This window comes from Pyrenophora tritici-repentis, chromosome 3 (assembly GCF_003171515.1).
Source record: "Pyrenophora tritici-repentis strain M4 chromosome 3, whole genome shotgun sequence".
Classification (NCBI taxonomy): domain Eukaryota; kingdom Fungi; phylum Ascomycota; class Dothideomycetes; order Pleosporales; family Pleosporaceae; genus Pyrenophora; species Pyrenophora tritici-repentis.
The window spans coordinates 1,753,296-1,776,779 of NC_089392.1; the positions used below are offsets into that span (position 1 = coordinate 1,753,296).

The 23,484-nt window shown below is 52.2% G+C and overlaps 8 protein-coding genes across 8 annotated transcripts; 5 read left to right on the forward strand and 3 right to left on the reverse strand.

Annotated features, from left to right (window-relative positions):
* Window positions 1-315: 315 nt before the first annotated feature.
* Window positions 316-2,383, forward strand: PtrM4_080370 (SfcA, Malic enzyme; the record flags this gene model as incomplete). Its single annotated transcript, XM_001940909.2, has 6 exons — window positions 316-375; window positions 426-647; window positions 699-1,031; window positions 1,083-1,483; window positions 1,533-1,900; window positions 1,953-2,383. 6 exons carry the CDS (start codon window positions 316-318, stop codon window positions 2,381-2,383), a joined length of 1,815 nt encoding a protein of 604 aa, XP_001940944.2.
* Window positions 2,384-3,777: 1,394 nt separating this feature from the next.
* On the forward strand, window positions 3,778-6,377 carry PtrM4_080380 (DUF1421 multi-domain protein; the record flags this gene model as incomplete). Its single annotated transcript, XM_066106430.1, has 2 exons — window positions 3,778-6,268; window positions 6,322-6,377. The coding sequence occupies 2 exons, from the start codon at window positions 3,778-3,780 to the stop codon at window positions 6,375-6,377; spliced, it is 2,547 nt and encodes an 848-aa protein (XP_065963368.1).
* Window positions 6,378-7,608: 1,231 nt separating this feature from the next.
* PtrM4_080390 (Drf-FH1 multi-domain protein) lies at window positions 7,609-8,710 on the forward strand (the record flags this gene model as incomplete). Its single annotated transcript, XM_066106431.1, has 4 exons — window positions 7,609-7,656; window positions 7,710-7,827; window positions 7,902-8,254; window positions 8,306-8,710. The coding sequence occupies 4 exons, from the start codon at window positions 7,609-7,611 to the stop codon at window positions 8,708-8,710; spliced, it is 924 nt and encodes a 307-aa protein (XP_065963369.1).
* Window positions 8,711-9,226: 516 nt separating this feature from the next.
* PtrM4_080400 (Pex2-Pex12 multi-domain protein) lies at window positions 9,227-10,834 on the reverse strand (the record flags this gene model as incomplete). The annotated part of the gene is made up of 1 exon (XM_001940912.1): window positions 9,227-10,834. The coding sequence occupies one exon, from the start codon at window positions 10,832-10,834 to the stop codon at window positions 9,227-9,229; it is 1,608 nt and encodes a 535-aa protein (XP_001940947.1).
* Window positions 10,835-11,388: 554 nt separating this feature from the next.
* PtrM4_080410 (importin 11) lies at window positions 11,389-14,845 on the forward strand (the record flags this gene model as incomplete). The annotated part of the gene is made up of 7 exons (XM_001940913.2): window positions 11,389-11,559; window positions 11,609-11,709; window positions 11,762-11,899; window positions 11,947-12,986; window positions 13,034-13,506; window positions 13,556-14,529; window positions 14,605-14,845. 7 exons carry the CDS (start codon window positions 11,389-11,391, stop codon window positions 14,843-14,845), a joined length of 3,138 nt encoding a protein of 1,045 aa, XP_001940948.1.
* Window positions 14,846-15,503: 658 nt separating this feature from the next.
* On the reverse strand, window positions 15,504-17,320 carry PtrM4_080420 (AcuC, Deacetylase; the record flags this gene model as incomplete). Its single annotated transcript, XM_066106432.1, has 3 exons — window positions 15,504-15,960; window positions 16,085-17,061; window positions 17,111-17,320. The coding sequence occupies 3 exons, from the start codon at window positions 17,318-17,320 to the stop codon at window positions 15,504-15,506; spliced, it is 1,644 nt and encodes a 547-aa protein (XP_065963370.1).
* Window positions 17,321-17,774: 454 nt separating this feature from the next.
* Window positions 17,775-18,897, forward strand: PtrM4_080430 (metal-dependent protease PAD1-JAB1 superfamily; the record flags this gene model as incomplete). The annotated part of the gene is made up of 3 exons (XM_001940915.2): window positions 17,775-18,094; window positions 18,163-18,698; window positions 18,752-18,897. 3 exons carry the CDS (start codon window positions 17,775-17,777, stop codon window positions 18,895-18,897), a joined length of 1,002 nt encoding a protein of 333 aa, XP_001940950.2.
* Window positions 18,898-20,315: 1,418 nt separating this feature from the next.
* On the reverse strand, window positions 20,316-23,297 carry PtrM4_080440 (ATM1, ABC-type transport system involved in Fe-S cluster assembly, permease and ATPase component; the record flags this gene model as incomplete). The annotated part of the gene is made up of 3 exons (XM_001940916.1): window positions 20,316-21,645; window positions 21,695-22,827; window positions 22,884-23,297. The coding sequence occupies 3 exons, from the start codon at window positions 23,295-23,297 to the stop codon at window positions 20,316-20,318; spliced, it is 2,877 nt and encodes a 958-aa protein (XP_001940951.1).
* Window positions 23,298-23,484: the final 187 nt, after the last annotated feature.

Consider the following 23,484-nt stretch of genomic DNA (forward strand, 5'->3'; position numbering starts at 1 on the left):
CCACACTGGGCGCATCTTTCCTGTCATACTGATCACGCTTTCTGATGACTGGAAGGCGATGATATATGCGCCTGTTTAGAGATAGAATGTCATGTCTCTGGTACTGAGTTACTGGCTTACTCGCAGCCAACGCATGTTGGTGGGGCTATTGAGAGATCGCGCCGACGTCATAACTAGTTAGTTAATGCGGGAAACGCGACGCCCTGCTAGAAGCTGTACAAACTGGTAAATAACACCAAACTATAAAACAACGCACAGGGAATACTACTCGTTGTCTTTACAACAGTCACACAAGGCTGGTAGATTATCGAAGAAATGTCAAAGTTTGGGCATCTACCTCTTGCCACGTCTGGGCCACAGGAGACCAGCTTAACCGTACATTTTCTTGAATCACGTATGATAATATAGACTAATATATTGCCTAGGGAAATGCGCTCCTCCGAACGCCTTACTTCAATAAGGGCTCTGCTTTCACGAAAGAAGAACGTGACACATTCAAGCTCCATGGCCTCCTTCCAACGAACATCCAGATCCTGGACGAACAGGTTAAGCGCGCATACGCACAGTACAAATCTCGTCCAAGTGATCTAGCAAAGAATACTTTCATGACGAGTCTCAAGGAGCAGAATGAAGTGCTGTACTATAGAGTACGAGATGGTAGCATATTGTCGCTCATGGCTTTGCTGATGTGTGGGTAGCTTATTCTCGACCACCTCAAAGAGATGTTTTCTGTCATCTACACTCCCACGGAAGGCGAAGCGATAGCTGATTACTCCAAAATCTTCCGACGGCCCGAAGGCTGCTTCCTCAATATCGACGATGCAGACCGTGTTGAGGACGACATGAGCCAGTGGGGTAATCCCGAAGACATCGATCTGATCGTTGTGAGCGACGGACAGCAGATTTTGGGTATCGGGGACCAGGGAGTGGGAGCTATCTTGATCAGTATAGCTAAGCTTGTCATCTATACGCTATGCGCTGGTATACATCCATCGCGGACGCTGCCTGTCGTACTCGACTGCGGCACTGATGTAGGCCACTAGGATCTATTTCACATCAGACTTTGACTGAAACTATCATAGAAAAAAGAGCTTTTGGACGACGACTTGTATCTTGGTATGCGCAAGGAGCGAGTCAGCGGCGAAGAGTATGACAATTTCATCGACAAATTTATCAAAGCCGCAAGGAAGCTTTATCCGAAAGCCTATATCCACTTCGAGGATTTTGGCTTGAACAACGCACGGAGAATATTGGAGAAGTACACACCAGAGATCGCATGCTTCAATGACGATGTTCAAGGGACTGGTTGTGTCACACTTGCGGCAGTCATGGCGGCATTCAAGGTGAGCGGAACCAAGTGGGATGAGGCTCGCTTTGTGATGTTTGGATCTGGGACGGCCGGTACTGGTATCGCAGACCAAATAAAGGATGCCATTGTCCAGAATACCGGTAGGTCGAAGGAAGAAGCCGGAAGCCAGATTTGGTATGTATCATACCAATGCGGTTTGGCTTCTAGTGCTAAATGGGTTCAGGTGCGTCGACAAGCCCGGCCTGCTTCTACAAGGCAAAAAAGACCAGCTCACTCCAGCCCAAATGTCATATGCACGAGAAGACAATGAGTGGGCAGGTAAGGACCATGGGGATCTGTTATCAATCATCAAGGAAGTCAAACCACATGTGCTAATTGGCACATCGACTAAGCCTGGTTCTTTTACAGAGGAAATCGTCCGAGAAATGGCCAAGCATGTCGAGCGTCCTGTCATCTTCCCGTTGTCGAATCCGACAAGGCTCCACGAAGCTAAGCCGCAAGATCTGTTTGACTGGACGGATGGCAAAGCACTGGTCGCTACCGGCTCTCCTTTCCCGCCCGTCAAACATAATAGCAAAGAGTACGATATTTGTGAGATGGTCACTAAATGGGAATATAAAGAGCAGGCACTAATTGTGAATAGCCGAATGCAACAACTCAGTGACATTCCCTGGTATCGGCCTCGGCGCGGTCCTCTCCCGTACCCGCCTTATGACATCTCCCCTGCTCGTCGCCGCCGTCAAAGCCCTAGCCTCTGCAGCTCCGGTCCTTAATAATAGCGGAGCCGGTCTTCTTCCGGACGTTGAAGATGTACGCGATATCAGTGTCCAAATAGCGAAGAATGTGATCAAGAAAGCGGTGGAAGAGAACTTGGCACAGGAAAAGGACATACCAACTGACGATGCAGACTTGGAAGAATGGATTAGGGAACAAATGTGGGAGGCTGAATACCGCCCGTTGAAGCTAATCAAGCACGACAGTGCAAATGCACACGCTAGGGGTGAGGCAGGAACGGCGTCTGGCCAGAGAGAAGCGAAGTTTGAGCATCAGGCTCAATGCTATACTTTCGGATGAGGCTGAGAATCGATGCGCCTGGCCACGTGCGGCAGTTTATCGCCTGTCTGGCACTGATCAACTGCGTCATACATTATAATCATACATCGTTCTTGTCACGGTAATGGAGTGGACTACCTTCCATTTCGCGAAGACGGTCCGCGTGCTCTTGCATTTGTAGTATCAAGAAGTTCGTGAGGATACCGTACCCGATACTGCCATGATGTACAAAGTCGCTTCGTACGGTTACGGTTATTGCGGCCTGGTGTGGCGTTCAGCAAGCCCGTAGTAAGCTACCGCTTACGACAAAGGAAGCTCACTAACATAGACGGCCGTAAGCCACGACCGCGTATGGCCCGTATACTCTCGCATCATCACGGCCAATAAGACATGGTCAGGCTTGAGCATCGACACTATTAAAATGGGTAAAAACGCCGCGTAAACTGGGCAAGACTGCACGTATATGAGAAATTAAAGGCCGCACTCTGTGCTCGCGATTGTAACGTCAAAGGCACACTACTGCAGGCAGAAAATGATGCGGTGTTAGGGGGCTTTCGTGGCGACGCTTTGCCCTATTGCAATGTTCGGTGGTCCACCACTACAGGGGGTTGAAGAGACAGTTGTTTTGCCCCGCAAGCGAGGCCTGCTCTCCCGCGTTTCGCAGATGTGTGTGTAAAGACACAATGATTCGCCAGCGTGTCAAGCTCTGCTGAGGTGGGCCTAAAAGGTGGTCGGCGGCCAAACCAAGGCAGGCTTGTGGAGTGAGTCTTGCTGGCCGTGGACCAAACAAACATTGAGTGTCGCGCGACGGTCGACGGGCCGAGGTACACAAACATTGCAGATTGAGACCAAGCTGCGGTCAAAGATAACAGAAATTTTGCAAGATACGTGAATACGACATGGCGAAGAGAAATGGGGTGTTTCTTTAAATAGATCAAGGGAGCGTGCAATCAGGCTAGAGGCAACCTAGGTAGCGGCAGATCGGGCAGATACCATGCTCGAACGAGGAGCGTGACCCTGGTGATATGCATGGCTGCAGCCATAGCGGCTGCCAGACACATTTACATGACTTGCCATGTCGTTGGTTGGAATCGCAATGATTATGACTTACTTTTGCACCAGCTGAGAAGCCCATATTTGACATTCGGATGGTAGCAAGCCTCGAGATGTTGTGCACGACACCAACGTAAACGATCCAACCCCATCTCCAACCCCACGAGAGCCGCGGACGGCCAAGTAGACATAAGATGGTGGGGAGGACCTCGCACCATCACGATTTAGCACCGCATCTGGCGTCGAGGACGAGAACGAGGACGAGGACGACAAGTGACGGCAGCGAAAAGGGCGTCGCCTTCACCAGCAATGAGGGCAGTGCTCAAAACAGACGGGCGGCGTACGACAAGCGGGCGCGCACTATGTCCATGAGCTCAGAAGAATCAGACGTCGAGTCTGGCGACCACCACCTGCTCTCCGCGTCTTCGATCGGATATACCGACACCATGTCCTCATCGGGCCAGTCGACGGCCATGACGTCCGCTACCACCTACGATGACCGACCGGGCGTTGAAAAGGAAACTGCGACCGCGACCGCGCCTTATGCCTACCCTAGCCTTTCCCTGCTCGAACTAGTCTCCAACACTGCCTCGTCTTCTGCACTGCCGGACAGCTTCGACGTCAGTGTGTCGAGAAAGGGCGGATATGTGGCTGTGTACTCGTCCTCGAATCTGTTCTTGATCAAGACGGTGCAGCTGCCGCGACTTTGGACAAGGACGCTGCAGGTCAAACGAAAGCCCGTGGCCATCGATGTCACCGAAGATGGTTTTTTGCTAGCGGTGCTTTCGAGACCATCGCAAGTCGATCTATACGAGATACATGGCGAGGGCGATGATCAGATCACCAAGAGGCGGACCGTTATGTTGGTACACGAAGCTAGCTCCGTCGTCATATCTCCAGACGCACGCATATTGATTACGGGGAACAAGTTTGGCATCGAAGTCATTGCCATTGGCCCAGAGGTGCCTGAGACGACACGGCGCACCCTTTCTGGACCTGCAGGCGACGCTCTGGAATTCTCAGATGACGGCCGAACGCTGCTTATCACAGGCTATGCCCGAAAGTCGGATGGTTCGGCCTTGTTCGTTCTCCCTGGCCTCTACGACGGCCCGCTTACGGAAGAGGGAGAGCCGATTCCCCAACCTCCGGAAACGGCCTGGACTGGCTCGGTGCTGTTCCCGGAGACAGCGCGAATTGCACGACAGGCTACATTACTTCCCGATGCGGATACGGGCACGTTTAATGAGCTGTTCGCCTTCAACGCCGAGGAGGACTCATGGGGTATCTACGATATTGCCTGTCAGCGCTTCACCCAGAGGAAGATGTTTCTGCCTGACCACCAGCGATGGACGCGCTCCGAATTCGTCGATGACGCCATGCCGGCAGTATCCCCGAACGCTGATTTAGCCGCTGTCGCTCTTCGCATGCGCGGGATGACCAACATCTGGATCTATGAAGTTCCAGGCTGGGAATATAATCCAAGTGACAAGGAAAAGCAGGATACTCCAATCCAACCGTGTTTCTGCATACCAATTCCGAAAGATGATGCAGGTACACTTCAGGAGATTTGTGCTCTACGATGGGTCAGAATGGACGCCAATATACAGCGACTGGTGGCAGTCGGTAACTCGAGCATGCTTCCAGACGAGAGGGACGTTCCTGGTGCACCACTTGGCTCGAAAGGAGTACTCATAGTGCTAGATTTCGACAAGACAAAACCTCTCGGAAGTGCTCCCCCCACGCCGTTGAAGACAGAATACGACCTGGACCCTCTTTGCCCTGGTGAAATGCTTCCCGAAGGCTCGATCGACTTTGATCGAGAGGTCGAGTTGGTCAGGACAAGGACCATGGCCCAGAGAAGAGCTCAAGATCGAAATGAAGTCTCACGAAGAAACTCCAGGATTGGGTCTACCCAAATCCACCGTGCGCGTACCTCCGCAAACCGCAACTCACTACGGCCACCATTACCAACTGATGAGTCGGAAGAGTTGACACCAGAAGAGGCACAGGCAATGTTCGAGGTACCATACGACAACCAGCAACCGAGGTCGCAAATGTCACTGGCTAGGGCTGCCACTGTTGCGGCGGTATCTCCTGCGAATCGCCGACATCTACGAGCACTCCCCTTGAGACCTTTGGAGTACCGCCGCGCAGACGGTCACCGCGAGATGCCCCACGAAAGTGATGCGGACAACTGGGTGCCACCTCCGCCAGCATACACGACAACTGCTGCAGCAGCAGAGAGTGTCAGTCTCAGTCACCCTGAAGCACCCCCAGTGCCCCGGCTGCATCAGATGCATTCATCACCCTCGATTCCCCCTGTACCTTCTTTGCCAAGCATATCTGCAATCAACCACTTCCAAGTTCCGCAACCGCATCCATACCAACACCGCCAGCAATCGGTTTCTTCCGCCAACCTATCCATCTCTGCAGTCCAGAGTCCAGAGCGACGCCCCTCGCTCCTGCACCCGTCCACGTATCCCAGCCCGCGATCCTCAGGCTCGATACGAAGACGGGGCTCGACAACCCAATCGCCACCCGAGCAGATGTCGTATATGCCAGGACCCCCGACACAGTCACCATACTCTACGAGTTCTACGCACATGGTGACGCGCAGACCTACCATTGGCCGTCCCGAGCGTGTTGTAGAAAGCAATCTCGATCTCTACAACCCGCCAGTTCCTGGTATGAATCACGGGCGACGCGGTTCAGCGCCAACTGTTCAGCGTCGGCCCGTGCCTACGCATGGTACGCGTATGAGTGTGCAGCAGAATATGCAGCAGCCGAGAGATGGGCTGCCACCACTTGCTCCACCTGGACAGCAGTACACGTCGGGTCAGAGACTACCGATCAGTGCGCCACCGCGAACAGATCAATCTTACGTACATCCCTACAGACATGCACAGGGTGGTTTTCACAGAGCAGCATTGAGTCATGGCAACTTACCGTTGGGAATGAATAGCTCATTGCCCACGGTTCCCCCGCACAAGGAGAAGAAGGCGAAGAAGAAGATTGGCTGCATTATCATGTGAGACGAGCACGTACACAGATATGGGAGCGCGCCAGCAACGAATTTCACGATTCTTATGATTATTACTATACCCTCATATTTGGGAATTTTTTTGGCGTCTTTACGGGCATTCGTTTCTTGACAACGGAGTATACTTTTTGAGATAGCTCCTGCGTGAAGGCAGTTGAGCAAGGGTGTTGTTTCTTTCTGTTTGTCCGAGTACGACGACGGGGTTCATGACAACTGGACATATAGTAGACAAGACTAGGATAGGCATAGGGAGCAATCCATGGGTCATAGGGAATTTTTCCATATATACTGTAGCTTCTTTTATTGAACAAAGGGTAGTGGAAGATTTGTGGTGTTTTGAGCTGGGAACATACTTTACTAGTGTTTCCCATCTGAGCTAATCATCAAGAGCGTATCATAGACTAATAACAGAGTATCTAATTCCATAACTATATGTAGTGATTGAGTGTCATACTGTACATTCTTCGACTTACTGATAGAATATGAATCACCAATAGAGTCTGAGAGAGGTACTCACTGCAGACAGCACAATCTCACGCTGATCTATTTCAGGATGTGGGTATAGCGACAATTCACAGTCGATGTTTCCATCACCCAGTCTCACCGCAATAGATTTGATGATGGCTGGAGACATACACACACACAAGCCGATGGGAGAATCAAGTATGTAGGTAGCCAAGGAGTCACACTCTTCGTAGGATTTCTCCGAAGAGCGAGGAAGTGTGAACTATGAAGGACCTTTTTATTTATTCTTGCAACGAAGAATGCACGTACGGGAGTACAGCCGCAAACACCACACCCAAGCAAGACGCAAAGATGTGGGAAGCTCCCCGAAGGGACTTGTCAAAGGTGTCGTAGACCAAGTGGCTGGTGTGCGGGTTGCGTCCTACAGTGACGAATATGCTCGTTGACATGAACGTAGCGCCAATTCTCCTTCACCTTAGAAGGGGGCATTTGCATGGCAATGATGTTTGTGGAAGAAAGCGCAGCACTCTGAGGTCTGGCGAAAACTTCCAGATGGGCAACGCACGTGCCATGACGCTAAGCTAGCTCGCTCGAGGAATCGCGCGACCTAGAGCTTGACCTCCAGCGACGAACTCACCCGCGATCGCGACTACTTACTTCCCCCACTCGACATACAGCTACCGCAGTCATGACGAAAAAGCGCAAGAGATACCCAGATCTGAACCAGAAGCTAGAGGTGAGAAATTCGTAGACAAACTGCATATTTGGCACAGTAGCTGACCTCAGCAGCGACCATGGTGTTACTACTGCGAACGCGACTTCGACGATCTTAAGATTCTCATCTCTCACCAGAAAGCCAAACATTTCAAATGCGATCGCTGCGGACGACGGTTGAACACAGCCGGAGGTACATGAGCCCTCTATCACCATATCCCCTTGGGCGGACTAAGGCTTGATCAACGCATATACTAACACTCACAGGTCTCTCTGTGCATATGAACCAAGTCCACAAGGAAACGCTCACACATGTCGAGAATGCCAATCCGGGTCGACAAGGTCTGGAGCTTGAGATCTTTGGTATGGAGGGTGTACCAGCAGAGATAATCGACCAGCACAACCAGCAGGTCACACAAGCACATTTCGCCGAGGAACAAGAGCGTGCGCGCTTGACAGGAAACCCGATGCGCGGAGCTTATGTGAATGGACAAGCGGCGCCGAACAAGAGGCCGAAGATCAACGAGAGCTTGGAGGAGATTGAGGAGAGAGCGGCCAAATTCAGGGAGGACCGGAAGAATGGTGTACTTCCAACGCCCGTGGAGCCGGCACCTACAGCTGTATGTCTTGGAGCAGGGGAGAATGATCATGTGGGGCTAATCAATTCACAGACACCACCAGTTGTTCAATCACCGTATGGTGTACCGCCCCCAGGCGCACCCGCGGCTTTCCCTCCTGGCGCTGCATTCCCTCCCCAAGCCGTTCCTCAACCCTTTTCACCGGCCAATGGCGGCATCCCTCCACGGCCAGGCAGCATACCGGGCCAGCCTGGAGCGTTACCTCCCCGACCTGGATTCGGTGCACCTCCGCCTGGCGCAATTCCTCCCGGCCAGAACGGCGAAATATTCAATTCTGTTGACGAACTCATCAACCAGGTCACAAAAGCAGCTGCGACAAAGGAAGAGAAGAAGAGCAAAAAGGACAAGAACCAACGACTCATCTTCTCGGACGATTTCATTAGTCCAGAAGAAAAGATGGCTGCCCTGTCCAGGTTCTCCGACTTCATGCGGACGTAGGCGGCGGGAAAAGATGGCGGGACTTTGAATAACGCGTGAATAACCATCACAAATGTCTGCCATTGTCAAGCCTGCTGTAGGGTTCAAATGCTGGGGGTTTTGCCGTTCTATTCGGTGAACTCTAGAAGAAGACAACCAAGCTTGCAAGAAGCTGAGGAACCCCTCACACAGGCCCCTCATCCGGCACAATGAAGCAAAAGAGTAAGCCGCGTCGGAGAATTGAATAGGCGGTGCATGTTAGACAAATTGGGGGTTTCTCCATGTAGCATTACGTAGGAGCGAGCACGTCATGAATTGAACGTTCTTGGAATCCGTGTCTTCTCAAGCGGATACATACATGATGCACGCAGAGTCTCAATCACATGAAGCTAATTGTATCGAAACCATAGCAAACGATTGTTCCTCTTCAAATCAGGGTATCTTGCATTTTGACGCAGCCAAACTATACAATTACATAAAAACGTGATGACGGTGACGAAAGACGCTGTTCTTGGTGTGTAACCAAGACACTCATTATCAATGGTAAAAGCCAGACTCTTCACCTTCTTCTTCCTCATCTTCCTCATACTCTTCACTTTGCTCGTCTTCACTACTGCTGCTGCTACTTTGATCCTCGCTAGCCCGCGCCCACTCTGAACTCTCAGTGAACAAAGACTCGCCGAGGTCGAGGCCGCGGGAGTGCGTCGTAGCCATGATATCAGCCCTGTGTGCCTCGTCTTCTGCACGTGCGCCGTCTTCCTGCTCAGGCATAGGGTCGACTTCACGCAGCAAGGCTTTTTCATCCAGATCTGCAGTGTTATCGCGGCCATGGCTAGTAGCAAAGACGACGGATTTAGCGGTGCTGGGACGTTCGTGCTCATCGGCATGGTGGTGATGTGAGACGGTGCGAGTGGGTTCCTCGATGATGTCGCCGTTCCAGGGCTGGCATTCCTTGACTGTTTCGCCACAGCGGAGACAGGTCCAGCCTTCGCCTTCTTCGTTTGCGATACGTTGGGCGATGCAGGCGAAGCAGTATATGCAACCGCAGGGCATGGCTTCGTAGGGGTTCGTGATGTCTGTAGCTGCGGAGCCTACGACGCCGCCGCCACCGGCCGACGAGGCGAGTATGTCTGCTTCGCTGGCTGTGGTGGGGTTCTGGTCGCGGTAGCAGATGGCGCATGTGCGTTCGGGGAGGAAACCGAGTTCGCCACTGGCTTTTTCTTCGTCGTTGTCCGAGGAGGTGGATTTTGAGCGGCCGAGGAGGGAGAGGATGGTGGATTGAAACTTGCGGAATGTGCGGCTTAGAATGCGACGCCAGCGCGATATGCCGACCAGTGGGAGGAGGAAGAGAAGGAACTCTGTGAAGGCGTGCCACACGAGTTGACGGTTCAAGTACTCGAAACTGACTTCTCGAGATGTCGCATGGGATGTTGGCGTGAGACGTAGGCGGAGGAGTCTGTCGGTGATGGTTCTGTATCTGCCGTCTACTAAGAAGACGAGGAAGCTGGCGAGACCAAACATGTCGTGTGCGCTCCCTGCCAATTCACTGAGTCTACCCAGCATCTTCAACTTGGTCGACTCGGGGCGTGTGTAGTCTTCCGAGGCGGACAGTAGATAGTCTTCCCACTTTGTCCACGCATATCTCCCTCCCACGGTAATGGCACCGTAGGCCACCTTCTGCCACGGTTTCGGTGGCGGGCGATTGGGCGCATTACTCCTCGCGTCGGTATACCGTAGCCCCTGTAGATGGGCGCCATAACTCGCATTCTGGTCCCAAATACTGAGTTTCCACAGGATAGCTCTCAGTACCAGCAGTATCTCGGCCGAGTAGTTGTCTGTAATGTGGGAGCCAAAGTACTTCAAGCCCTCGCCGACCTGGCCCTTGAGTAGACTCAGCAGTTCCTCGTCGAGGAGTTCGGCATCGACCTGGCCGACGCGAAACTCTGGACGTGTACCAGTGCGGCCTTTGATGGCGTCCCAGACGCTGAAGCCCGTTGTTGATATGGTGCTAAAGGGAAAGGGCAGCCGTGACAGGGCGCGTACCGTCCGGGGCACTTCATGCTGGCGGCTCTGTTGTTGCAGGGCGCGTTGGGCGCGGCGGGCGGCTATGCGTTGCTGGGCTGCGGCGAAGTCGGCGGCGGGCATTGGGGCACACTGGTCGTCGCGCGACGATGGGCGTGTTGGAATCGCGACGTGAAGAATAGCGTGATGGAGATGATGGGGTGAATGCGACGGGCCGAGGTTGGCTGGGGATGCCGTCCAGGTACCGTGGCTGCCGACGACTGCATCATCTCCTGATAATTCCTTACATTACCTGGTTAAATACTTTGGTAGCGAGTCTCTCCCTGTTCTTGGTGAAAAAGAAAATAGCTGTGCATATTGATCGACGCATAGTAAGCGCATTACGCAGCTGTCACCCAAACAGCTGCTTCTGTCTCGGGGGTCCGGGCGGTGACGACGTGGGGAGCTGGGGAGTAGTCTGCGATTTTTGTGTTGCATCCTCACCAAAGACAAAAGTAGCCTTCACCCTCACTTTTTACCAATTGACTGTAGCCTGGGTGAGCAGGCCTACCCCTGCTGTTGCTTTGTCTCCGTGAACTGCGTCTTCCTCAATCCCAGGCGAACGTTCCTTCCTCAGACACTCACTCTGGTTGTTGCTGCCCCACTACCGCAACATCCGCATAGTATTCACTCGTAACATGAACGCCGAGTTCAGTGTTGAGGTGCCAGGAGAGGCGAACCCTCTTACAGAAGGCATCTTATTCCACGTCTTGCGTTCGGCTTCCTCGACCGACCAGACTCAAGTGCAGACTGGCACAAAGCAGTTGCAGCACTGGGAGAAGGCCCAAGGTTTCTACCCTCTGCTTCAGGTATGGGTAGCCTAAGGCGCGTATTTTTAATAAAACTAACGCATCTCAGTCTGTGTATCTGGACAAATCGCTCCCTCTAGAAGTTCGCTACCTTGCCGTCATCCAGCTCAAGAATGGCATCGACAAGTACTGGCGCAAGACAGCCACAAAGTACGCGCCCGATACCACTTCACATCCACGATATATACTAATACAGTAACAGTGCCGTGACAAAGGAAGACAAGAACACAATCCGGGCACGTCTGTTAGAGAGCGCTGTCAACGAGGCCGATCACCGTCTGGCGCTACAGAATGCTCTTGTTGTCGCCAAAATAGTGCGCTATGAGTATCCGACTGACTGGTGAGTATAGCTCTACGGCTTAGCAGCAGCTTCTTAACACTATACAGGCCAGGTTTGTTCCAACAACTACTCCAAATCCTTCGCACCGCTGCCGACCCGAGCGCATACCCACTACAGCTCCCCCGAGCCCTCCTTGTTCTACTATACATTGTAAAGGAACTTTCGACTGGAAGGCTCCCACGAACACGACAGAGTCTACAAACAGTGGCTCCTGAGATATTCAACGTCATAGGCACAATCTACGTGAGCAAGGTACAGGCTTGGCAAACCTTCTTCCAACATGGTGGAGACGATGAAGGCGGTGCGCTTGAGAGCATTGACAACAGCTTGCTTGCCATCAAGGCGATCCGCCGGTTAATCATCGCTGGCTATGAGTTTCCAGGCAGAGACAAAGACGTACAGGAGTTCTGGACACTAACCCGCGCTCACTTTGGAGAATTTCTACACTATGTAACGCCAGGAAACTCACCGCTTGCAAATGAGGTCCAAAAGAAAGTTGGAAAGCATCTGATGCAGCTTTCGAAATTACATCTCAACATGGCTACTACTCACCCAGCAGACTTTGTCCTTTTGCCCAACTCGCTAGATCTTGCGCGCGATTACTGGAGTCTTGTCTCCAAAGTAGGCGAGCAATGGGGCTCCACGTCCATAGAAGGCGCCAAAGTCGGTACTGATGGCGATGCTGAAGATGAGGCACCCATACTGGAACGTCTAGCACTCAAAGGTTTACTACTGATTCGTGCCCTTGTGAAGATGGTCTTCTATCCTACTCAGAGCTTCCGTTACAAGCATCAACAAGAAAAGGACGAGAGGAGCAAGGCCATGGACATGATCAAGACAGGCTTCTTTACTGACGACCTTGTCCGTGCAATGACCTCAGCACTCGTCCAACGCTTTTTCGTCTTCCGACCTAGCGATCTCCGCATGTGGGAGGAAGAACCTGATGAGTGGGAGAAGATGGAAGAAGGCGCAGAGGACTGGGAGTTCGCCATTCGACCATGCGCCGAGAAGCTGTTCTTAGACCTCGCAAAGAATTTCAAAGATTTGATCATCCAGCCTCTACTTCAAGTCTTCTATTCTGTCGCGAGTGGGTACTCACAGCCAGTAGCTACTTCTTCAGCTAACATGCCGCAGCCCCGGAAAACGAGGACATCCTCTTCAAAGACTCTGTATACACTGCTATTGGTCTTGCAGCCGACATACTGCACGATCAGGTTGACTTCGACTCGTTCCTCGAGAAGACATTAGTTGTAGAGGCAACGAAACAGACGCCAGGCTTCAACATCATTCGTCGTCGCATCGCAATCATCATTTCGCAATGGATCCCCATCAAGATGGCCAAAGAGAAGAAGCCAATCGCCTACCAAATCTTTCAGCATTTGTTAGATAAGAGCGACCCGATGAACGATCAGGTCGTTCGAATAACGGCAGGACGAAAGTTCCATGCTGTCGCGGATGAATGGGAGTTCCAGGCTGACCTCTTCATGCCGTACTCGCAGATTATGCTTGACAGGTTGATGGCGTTGGTTCAGGAAGTGGAGCTCCCAGAGACGAAGATGGCACTGCTCAACACCATCAGCCTTATCGTCTTAAGGTTGGAGCATCATGTAAGTCGAAGACGCTACTTCGAAGAAGAACTTGACTGACTTGGTGCAGATCACACCGTACGCTAACAGTATCATCGACCTCCTGCCACCTCTATGGGAGCAATCTGGCGAAGAACATCTCATGAAGCAGGCTATTCTCACGATCCTCGCTCGTCTAACGAACGCCATGAAAGCCGACTCGCGGTTATTTCATATTTCTTTCCTTCCCATCATCCAAAGCGCCATCGAGCCCGGTTCAGAAACGCAAGTCTATCTCCTTGAGGATGCATTGGATTTATGGGCATCGATCATTGCACAAACACCATCCGCTCCGGAGCCTACACCTCCAGAGCTGCTGAGTTTACTTCATTACCTCCTCCCACTCTTCAGCATGGACAACGATACTCTTCGCAAAGCCATTGAGATCACAGAAGCATACCTTCTTCTCGCGCCCTCCGCCGTACTCGCCGATGATTTCCGTCCAGCAATCCTCCAGGCGCTCGCGGATCTGCTGGGTAGCCTCAAAGTCGAAGCAAATGGTATTATGACCCATCTTGTACAATGCATTATTCGCGGTGCACAAGGTGTAGGTGGTGAACAAGCAGTCAAGGTACTCACCAGTGATCTCATATCCACCGGTTTCTTAGCAAAGGTTCTCGAAGGACTTCACGGCGCATGGACACACCACCAATCCCACGGACCCTACCGCGAACTTCCCTCCCGCGCCGTCGATGGTGTCGTAGAAACCGACTACTTCACCGTTCTAGCCCGTATCGCTATTGCCTCTCCTACCGTCCTCCTCGAAGCGCTCTCTTCTCTATCAAGCGAGGGCTTAGAAAAGACACTAGACTGGCTGTTGGAAGAATGGTTCAGCCACATCGAGAACATTGGAGACTCACCAAGCAGGAAACTCATGTGCCTTGTTCTGACAAGATTTCTGGAGGGTGGCCAGCCGTGGATGTTGGCGAGATTGCAGTTGTTGATTGGGGTGTGGACGGATGTGCTGGGTGAGCTGTTGGATGGTATGGATGATCGGAGTCAAGAGTATGTGTTTTCTTCTCTTTTCATTTGCTGTTTTCTTCTTCTGAGAGACTACATACTGACAAGTCGATTTCAAAGCTCCCTTTATTGGCCCCCAGAGCCTTACCACCCAACTGAACCCGAAGCTCCAGAGGATCTGCGTAAACGCGAACTCATCTACACAGATCCGGTCCATCAGATCAACCTCGTCGCTTTCATACGCGAGCATCTTCAGCAAGTTATCCAGCAGGTTGGTGGTGAACAGGCGTTCCAAGAGGAGTGGCTGAGTCGTGTGGATAAGGAGGTGTTGAAGGGATTCGGAGAGCTGGGAATCATGTGATGCGTACTGAGATTTGAGGTACGTCTGATGTTAAGACACTGAAGATTGTACGACTAGGATCTATAGCCGGTTGTCGCGCTCCAGAATAAATACACGATGAGATGTGCACCATGAATTAAGTAATCACAGCGAACGATACTTATAATACAAGAGAAATTGATTGTTGCATTGGCGACTGATAGATTACTGAGCCATCTTTGCTAAACCAGAGTTTTTGAACGCAAGAGCAAGAGCGAAAAACACAGTACATGATGATGTGATAGTTTGATAAATTAGACATAAACTCCTTCCCAGAACGGGAAGAGAATTTCAAAAGAAAGCCCAAGAGGTATCATGGCTTGACCAATACTAGCCAAGAAAGCCGTCACACACCCACAGAGAGAGAGAGACACTCCCAAACACCTATTCCGCTGTTGCCCATCAAGGAAAAAACAAGGTATATATTCCCGCCCTGGCTCCCTAAGAATGAGAAAGAAAAAACAACGCCCTGCTGAATGCAACCTTGCTACACTTTGACGAAAACCCCGTTGGGTAAGTGAAGTCCCGTAGCCAGGCAAACGCTTAGTCTTTTGCGACCTCTGTCCGGACTTCGCCGTTTACATTTTCAGTGTCTCGCTCAGCTTGGCCTTCTTCTTTTTCAGCGGCGGGTTTTTCCTTGTCATCGTCGTTGTCGTCCATTTCCACGTCGGCGGTTGGGGCGGAAGTGGGTGCCATTGCGGTGGTTGTCGTGGCCGTGGGGGGGTGATTCAGGTGGGGTTACGACACCAGCGGGGGATTGAGAGCGTGTTGAGCCGGCAGTGGCGGCGGCAGTGGTGGCGGGTGGTACGTCCATGTCGATGTCGCCGTCTTCGTCTGCTTCTTGCTCGCCGGCAGTGGGGGTTTGTGTGCGCGAGTCGGCGGCGGCGGATGGCTGGCGGGTGGATACGGCACTCTCGCCATTGAGCTCTTCTAGACCGTCCATCTCGTCGGCCGGGGGCGGCGTGGGGATTGGGGTAGTCGGTGATATGCCGTCTCTTCTTCGTGCCAGGCTGGGCACGTACTCCCAAGCTGTTCTTGTAGTCCTCGTCGTCGCTTGCATCGTACAATTCGCCCTCATGTTCGATTTGCTTATCGCGCTGACGTTGAGTCATTCGGACGTCCTTGTTCTCATCCGCATCGAGATCGTCATCTTCGTCTTCGGCATCGGAATCCATCATGCGCGTCGCTGCCGCTATAGGGTTGTTCGGGATGTTCGTAAACGCCTCGACCGATGGCTTTCCTGTTCGTCGGATGTTTTCAATGACGGCCGACTTGATCTTGTGCAGGTAATCATGAGAGTTTGCGTTTTCCATATTCGATGGCCGGACATCTAGCTCATAGTCGGGAGCAAAGTATTCGTAGTAGTCGTTGAAGGGCAGCTGCTTTGCCATCTTCTCGCCAACCAACTCTCCTGTTTCGTATGCCCAGGTTCGTGCGACATTCCTCATGGTGTATCCACCACCTCCCAGAACAATAACGGGGACGCCGAAGCTCTTGACGTATTTGACACAATTGGCGTGGCCGTCCATGCTCAAATTGAAGCAACCGAGCCTGTCTCCCGAGAGACTGTCACCACCGCATTGAAGCACAATGGCTTCGGGGCCATAGTAGTCCATGACGGCTTGAATGACAGGCTCAAAGATGTTCCTGTATGTTTCGTCGGTGATGCCGTCTCGCAGGGGAAAGTTGACCGAATAGTTTTTGCCGCTTCCGACACCAATGTCGCGTAGTTCACCAGTACCGGGAAAGTACTCGCCGTACTTGTGGAATGAGACAGTCATGACGCGATCGGTCGTGTAGAAAGCCTCCTCGACGCCGTCTCCGTGATGGACATCAATGTCAATGTAGAGCACGCGCTGCTTGTAGCGAAGCAGCTCGATAATACCCAGAACAATGTCGTTGACATAGCAGAAACCACTGGCCTCGCTCTTCTTTGCGTGATGCAAACCACCGGCCCAGTTGACAGCGACATCACATTTGCCTCGGTTCAGGCGGGCGGCACCTTCCATGGTTCCGCCCGCGCTGATGCCACAGAACTCAAACAGGCCGTCGAAAACAGGACAGTCGTCTCCGACATTGTACTTGCTTTGTTCGCGCGTGAACTGCTCCATGTTGTCTGGTGTCACTTTGTGCAGGAATTCGATGTACTCGTCGGTGTGGAACTGCGTCATCTCGTATTTTGAGGCTGGTTTTGCGCGCTGCGCCTCTATTAGCACAGAAATCTCAAAATACAGTCGCGGTACCTACATAAATTTCCATCTTTGTGTAGAGGCCATAGTTCATAATCAAGCTATGCGCCATGCGTATGCGATGGGGCTTCATGGGATGACCTGCAACATATGCATAGTTCCCTACGTCGGAATCGTAAAAGTAAGCGACTTTCTTTGGCTGCGTGGCGGTGCCGTTGTTGAGAGAGGACGAGCCCGTCGTTGGGGCCATGCCGCCTTCTTCGACCATATCTTTGTTGGCTGCGCACAGCTATGCGACTGGGGAAAGAATACGAGAGCGTGGAGAAGACGGGGCAAAAGGTAGAAATCAATATATGCTCTCGGTGCAAGTATCCGTTGTAGCGAAGGCGACTGTGAGAAAACGAAACTCTGGTATGTGGAGGGGTTGGACCTTGGGCGAGAGATGGCGGGAGCTTTTGGACAAAGACGGTCGAGGGCATTGAGCATAGAGCTGCTGCAAGGGTCCCCTGCCTAGGGCCGGCCCCGGAATAACCGAGGCGCCGCATCTGGCAATCGCGTAGGTACGTGAGAGAGCTCCAGGCCGAGCATCAACAGCTTCATCGCCGAAAACGTCGTCGCCCATACAAACTCAATAACCTTCCCACTCTGCCGGGCCGCTCATTTCTACGACGCGAAAGAAAGCCGAAAACGAACAGCCGTCTACAGCCCGTCACCCCGCCACTATGGACCGATTAAGCAGAATGCTCGCCGCCGCTCAAGGCATGGGCGGTATGGGAGGAGGGCCCCAGGCCGACACCAACCTGATTGATAACTCGGAAACCGTCTACATCTCCTCGCTTGCACTTCTGAAGATGCTACGGCACGGTCGGGCTGGTGTGCCTATGGAAGTCATGGGCCTGATGTTGGGCGAGTTTGTGGATGACTACACGGTGCGAGTGGTGGACGTCTTTGCCATGCCCCAATCGGGTACTGGTGTTTCCGTTGAGGCAGTAGATCCCGTCTTTCAGACCAAGATGATGGATATGCTGCGGCAAACAGGAAGGTACGCAATTGTCGTCTAAACCCCGGATTCGCCCCACGCTCTCATCGACCACATGCTGACAAACACAGGCAAGAGACAGTCGTGGGCTGGTACCACTCACATCCTGGTTTCGGCTGCTGGCTATCGTCGGTCGATATCAACACTCAGCAATCGTTTGAGCAGCTCACACCCCGCGCCGTGGCCGTCGTAGTCGACCCCATCCAATCCGTCAAGGGCAAGGTCGTCATCGATGCCTTCCGCCTCATCAACCCGCAAACTCTCATGATGGGCCACGAGCCCCGTCAAACCACTTCCAACGTCGGTCACCTCAACAAGCCCTCGATCCAAGCCCTCATCCACGGCCTGAACCGCCACTACTACTCCATTGGCATCAACTACCGAAAGACAGCGCTGGAGGAGAACATGCTAATGAACCTCCACAAGCACGTCTGGACAGAGGCCCTGCTCATGGACGACTTCAAGGGCGAGGGCGAGCGGAATACCGACAGGCTGCAGAAGCTAGTCACACTCGCAGAAGGCTATGAGAAGCGCGTAAAAGAGGAGACGGAGTTGACCAAGGACCAACTGAAAACACGATACGTCGGAAAGGTCGACCCAAAGAAGCGTAAGTACAACTTGACTTGCATGACCATGACCTTTACTAACAAATCATCACAGATATTTCGGACGTCGGCCAACAGCTCATCGAAGACAACATCGTCTCCGTCTCACGGCAGATGATCGACAAGGAAGCCTCAGTACCAAAGTCCAACGGTCGGCAAAACGGCCAAGCACACGGCGGCGACGACGAGATGGAGGAGTAAAGAAACAATTGCCTTGGCACAAAGACGCCATGAACAAGCCGGCCACCGGAATATGCCATGTACTATACCAGTAGTAGTAACTCCCCGCGTCAGAAGGAAGGGAGGGAGCCCCAGCGATTTCTCACCTTCAAGGAAAGGCATACGATATAGTAATGCATAGAGTATGAAAGTAACGATATTACCAAAGCTCTGCTTGCTAGGTTCCATGGTTGATGACATGATCATATGCTTTTGCCTGTGACGTAAACATATCGGTCCGGCTAGTATACTGTGCCGCTAGTGATTAAACTCCCGTCTCTTTTTTTTTCAATGTATTGTCCCGTTCATCTGACGCGTCTGGTGACGAAGGTTGGGTGCAAAGGTAGAGCTTGACCCATGTCATAGTTTTTGCCACAGCACTGTGTGCACGATGTCTTTGGCAACTAGAATCTTCTATGCTGTTCTGGTGACGGTTCATCTACATGCTATTGGTAGTTGGATGGATATTTGATACTACGATAGTAACACGTCATCTTCACGTTTGGATCGAGCACACACCGCATGTTTTGAATCTTTCTTTAATACCTCTATTTTAGTTACGTATCTTTTGACGCCGTGACAAGTTCTCATGGCGTTTCACTCTGAGCCTTCTTTCATATGATGAGGGTGTGGGTGTGGGGGATTTAGGGTCGGGACGGGAGGGGGCACATCGCAACAGAGGAAAAGTAAAACAGGTAAAAACAACAGCAAGCAGACAAAACACCTCCCCCCAACCAACCAAAACCCAACACTGCGCCAGATAAAAAAAACTGTTTCCCATGATTTCATGTCTCTTTCTTTCATACGCCAACCATGTGTGCCTAGTTTGCAGACAACAACAGCAACAACAACAAAAAAGCGAAAAACGGGAAAAAGGATAATGTATAATCCCGCCACACCTCTTGTAGGAGAGAGACCATTTGGTTTGTGGTATAAAACAGACAACAAATTCACCGCCCGCCAGCCAATGATGCAAAAACCCGGTTTCGTTTTTCTTTCAAACAATGAGGAAATAGGCATTTGGGGACCGAGATACTGTCGTAAACACGGCCGTTTCGTCGCGAGAGAGAGAGAGAGAGAGAGAGAGAGGAAGTCGTAACGCCGTTTTGCACATGGGATATTCGGTCAAGGACAATTGCACGAAGAATCCTCTTCCATAAAATATGAAGGAGGCTTTCATGCAATTGCTCGAGGAAAACTCCGACAAGAAAAAGGAGACGGTTGATTTCGCGTCCGTGATCGTGATTGGGGCTAGCTGAGTTGTACATTTGTCAAAGGGCGTATTGTTGTTACATGGTACTCGTCGACGAGTGTTTCATGGGCCATACTTGACCATTTGTGCGTTCTGCTGTAGCAGTATGTTACATCAGCCAGTCTCAAGGTCGCCATGTCCAGCCAGACTAAGGGTGGCCATGTGGTTTACCTGAGCTCTGCTCATGGTGTGATCCGTTTAGGCCTCCTGGGCGGTTCTTCTTCGCATTCTCGTCATCCGAACTCGAATGGCTACTGCTGCCATCTTCGAGATTAATCGTTCCGTCCTTGGATTCCCGGCGGAGCCTATCGGCTTTGTCCTTGAGGTATTGAGCCTGTTCAGCCGCTCGCTGTGCGCGAATTTGCTTCTTCCACATTGCAGCATAGTGTCCATTACGATCAAGCAATTCCTCATGTGTGCCCCGCTCCTGGACCCTGCCCTTGTGCAGGACGAGGATCTGGTCAGCGTGGGTGATTGTGCTAAGACGATGAGCAATGATGAGCATAGTGCGACCCTTTGCTAATGTTGTGAAAGCTTCCTGGATGTGCTGTTCTGTTTCCGTGTCGAGCGCTGCGGTGGCTTCGTCAAGCATGATGATACGCGGGTTCTTCAGAATAGTACGAGCAATAGCAACACGTTGCTTCTCACCTCCTGAGAGACGTAGACCACGGTCACCGACCTTGGTTTCATACTTGTCCGGGAATGTCATGATCTTGTCGTGAATACTGGCAGCTCTGCACGCCTCGTGTACCTGTTCGTCGGTTGCCTCGGGGTTGGCATACTTGAGGTTGTACATGAGTGTCTCATTGAAGAGTACAGTGTCCTGGGGCACGACGCCGATGTGGCCACGTACAGAGTCGATGGTAAGATCTTCCACGTCGTGTCCGTCAACCTGGATGCTTCCGGACATGGTGTTGTAGAATCGGTACAGCAGGCGGAAGACGGTTGATTTACCGCCACCAGACTCACCAACGAAAGCCGTCGTGGTACCTGGCTCGCAATGAAAGTCAAGTCCTGTCAAAGCTGGCTTACGCTGATCGTAGGCAAAGTGCACGTCCTGGAATCGAAGATTACCCTCGCATGTTGGCAGCGGCTGTGCATCTTCTTTGTCGACCACGGTAGGTTGCTCCTTGAACAGCTCAAGCATTCGCTCCGAGTTGATCATAGCAGACTGGATCATCCTGTAAAAGGTGCCGAAGAAATTGAGAGGACTTTGAAGTTGGCCCATGTACGTGATCAACGTGACAAACTTGCCAACTTCAAGTTCTCCTGTCGCAACCTGGTAGGCGGCTATGAAGCAAGTTACCAGTAGACCGATCATGAAAACCATGTTCTGTGTGATATTCATGATGTTCAACGATATCATGACCTTGTACTCGGCGTTTTGATACTTCTTGACAGCCTCACGGTAGCGATTGAACTCGTACGCTTCAGCATTGAAATACTTGACCGTTTCATAGGATACCATGGAATCATTTCTGCATATGTTAGCTGGTGAAAAAAATAGAATGCGCTCGGAGCACTTACTTCACTGCGTCTTCTTCTCTGTCGGCATTGACCATCTCTCGTCGAATCTCAGCACGCCATTGCGCCATGCGAATCGTCAGGTAGATGTACCAGAAAGTGACAATGGCAATGACAAGCGCGTAGTATGCATCGAATCTGACGAGAAAGTAGCCGATGGCGACAGCCAAATCAATCAGCATAGGGACCACTGAGAAGGTCACTTGCTCGAGGAATGTGTTAATAGAGCTACCCTTTCCTAGCGCAGACAGGACCTCGCCTGTCTTCTTGCCCAGATGAAAATCCAAACTAAGACTGTGCACGTGCTCGAATGCCGCGACGGAAAGTTCGCGATAAGAGTATTGGGAAACGGGAATCCAGAGCGCCGATCGCGTCGCACCGAGAAGTCCGTTGCTACCCTGCAAGAAGCGGAAAGCAATGTAGACCATGATGGCGGTCCACGGGTTGCCCTTCTCGGGGTCCTTGAGGCGATTGACGATTTCACCCGTCAGATCAGGTACTAGGACGTTGACGACGCGCTGCGCGAGCACGAGCATAAAGCATGCGACCACGACTAGCTGCAACTTGCGATCCTTGGAAGGCCAGAGATAGGGGAAGAAGACATGGTAGCCCTTGATGTATTCCCACCAGCTGCGCGCGGGTGCGCCAGTGGGCCTGCTCCAGGCGGGCGGTGCAGCACCCTCAGACGGCTGATGTTTGCCACCAGCTCCATTAATAGCGCCGTAGGAACCGTTCGCATGACCATTTTCCGCGTGACCGTTTTGGTCAGCGCCACCCAAGAGAGACGTGCTTTCGCCCGGACTTCCTCTCTCTTGCTGGAATTTACGCCGAGGCACAATGACAAAAAGTACGTAGAATACGATGAGGGCGAGTAGGAGCAGGATGCGGAGCAGGTCCATGGCCACCTCGGCCGCCTCCCAGTCGGTCATTCCGAAACGCAGACGCTTGGGGGGTTCTCCGACGGTCGGCTCCTTATGAGGGTGCGTGTAGATGGCAAAGGAAAGGGCGACTAGAACTATCTCTAGCACAGTGCCCAGAGTCCATGTTGCCAGATGGGCCTCGGTTGGCGAGGGCTTCGAGTCGAGGAGGGAGATGAGAAATAGACAGTAGACGAAGAAGGAGCCAACGAGATAGATCTGCAAGAATTAGTTCATTGTTGAGATGGATATATTGAGAGAGTCCAGACACATACCACAACGGCTTTGCCCGCCCACCAGTGCTCCTGCTTCTCGACCAGGGCATGCGCGACAGTGATGACAGAGTTGCCAACAAAGGTAAAGGCAGTCGCCAGCGACACCCACTCGAATAAGCGCTTCTGGGTCTGGGTGACATCGTCGTGGGCTGTCCTCTTGACAAAGTTGCGGGTCGGGTCGGTTGCAGGCAGCGGCTTCCCTCCAGGACCAGTTGTAGTAGGTTTGGCGATATTAGAATTAGTTTTGGAAGCGGCAATGCTGCGTGTTGTGAAGGCGGCGAGGAAGAAGACGAGCATAAGGATCGGGTAGGCATATTGCAGAACGGCGATGGTGTCGCGAACAGGGCCAGCATAGGACCATCTTTGGCCGTCGTCTTGGACAGTCATGTGGGCCTGGCGCAGCGGTGCGGCCATGATGCAGCTTCTCTCCACTTCAATGCGAGGCCCGGATGCGAGGACTCACAGGTGGCAGAGAAGTTGAGGGCGAGGGTTTAGGAAAGAGGAAGGAGTTGATACAAACGAGAAACGCGGTGACATGTTGGACTGGGACTGGGACTTGGGTAGTGGGCGAGAGAGAGGCTAGACTGGTGGCGCACATGCA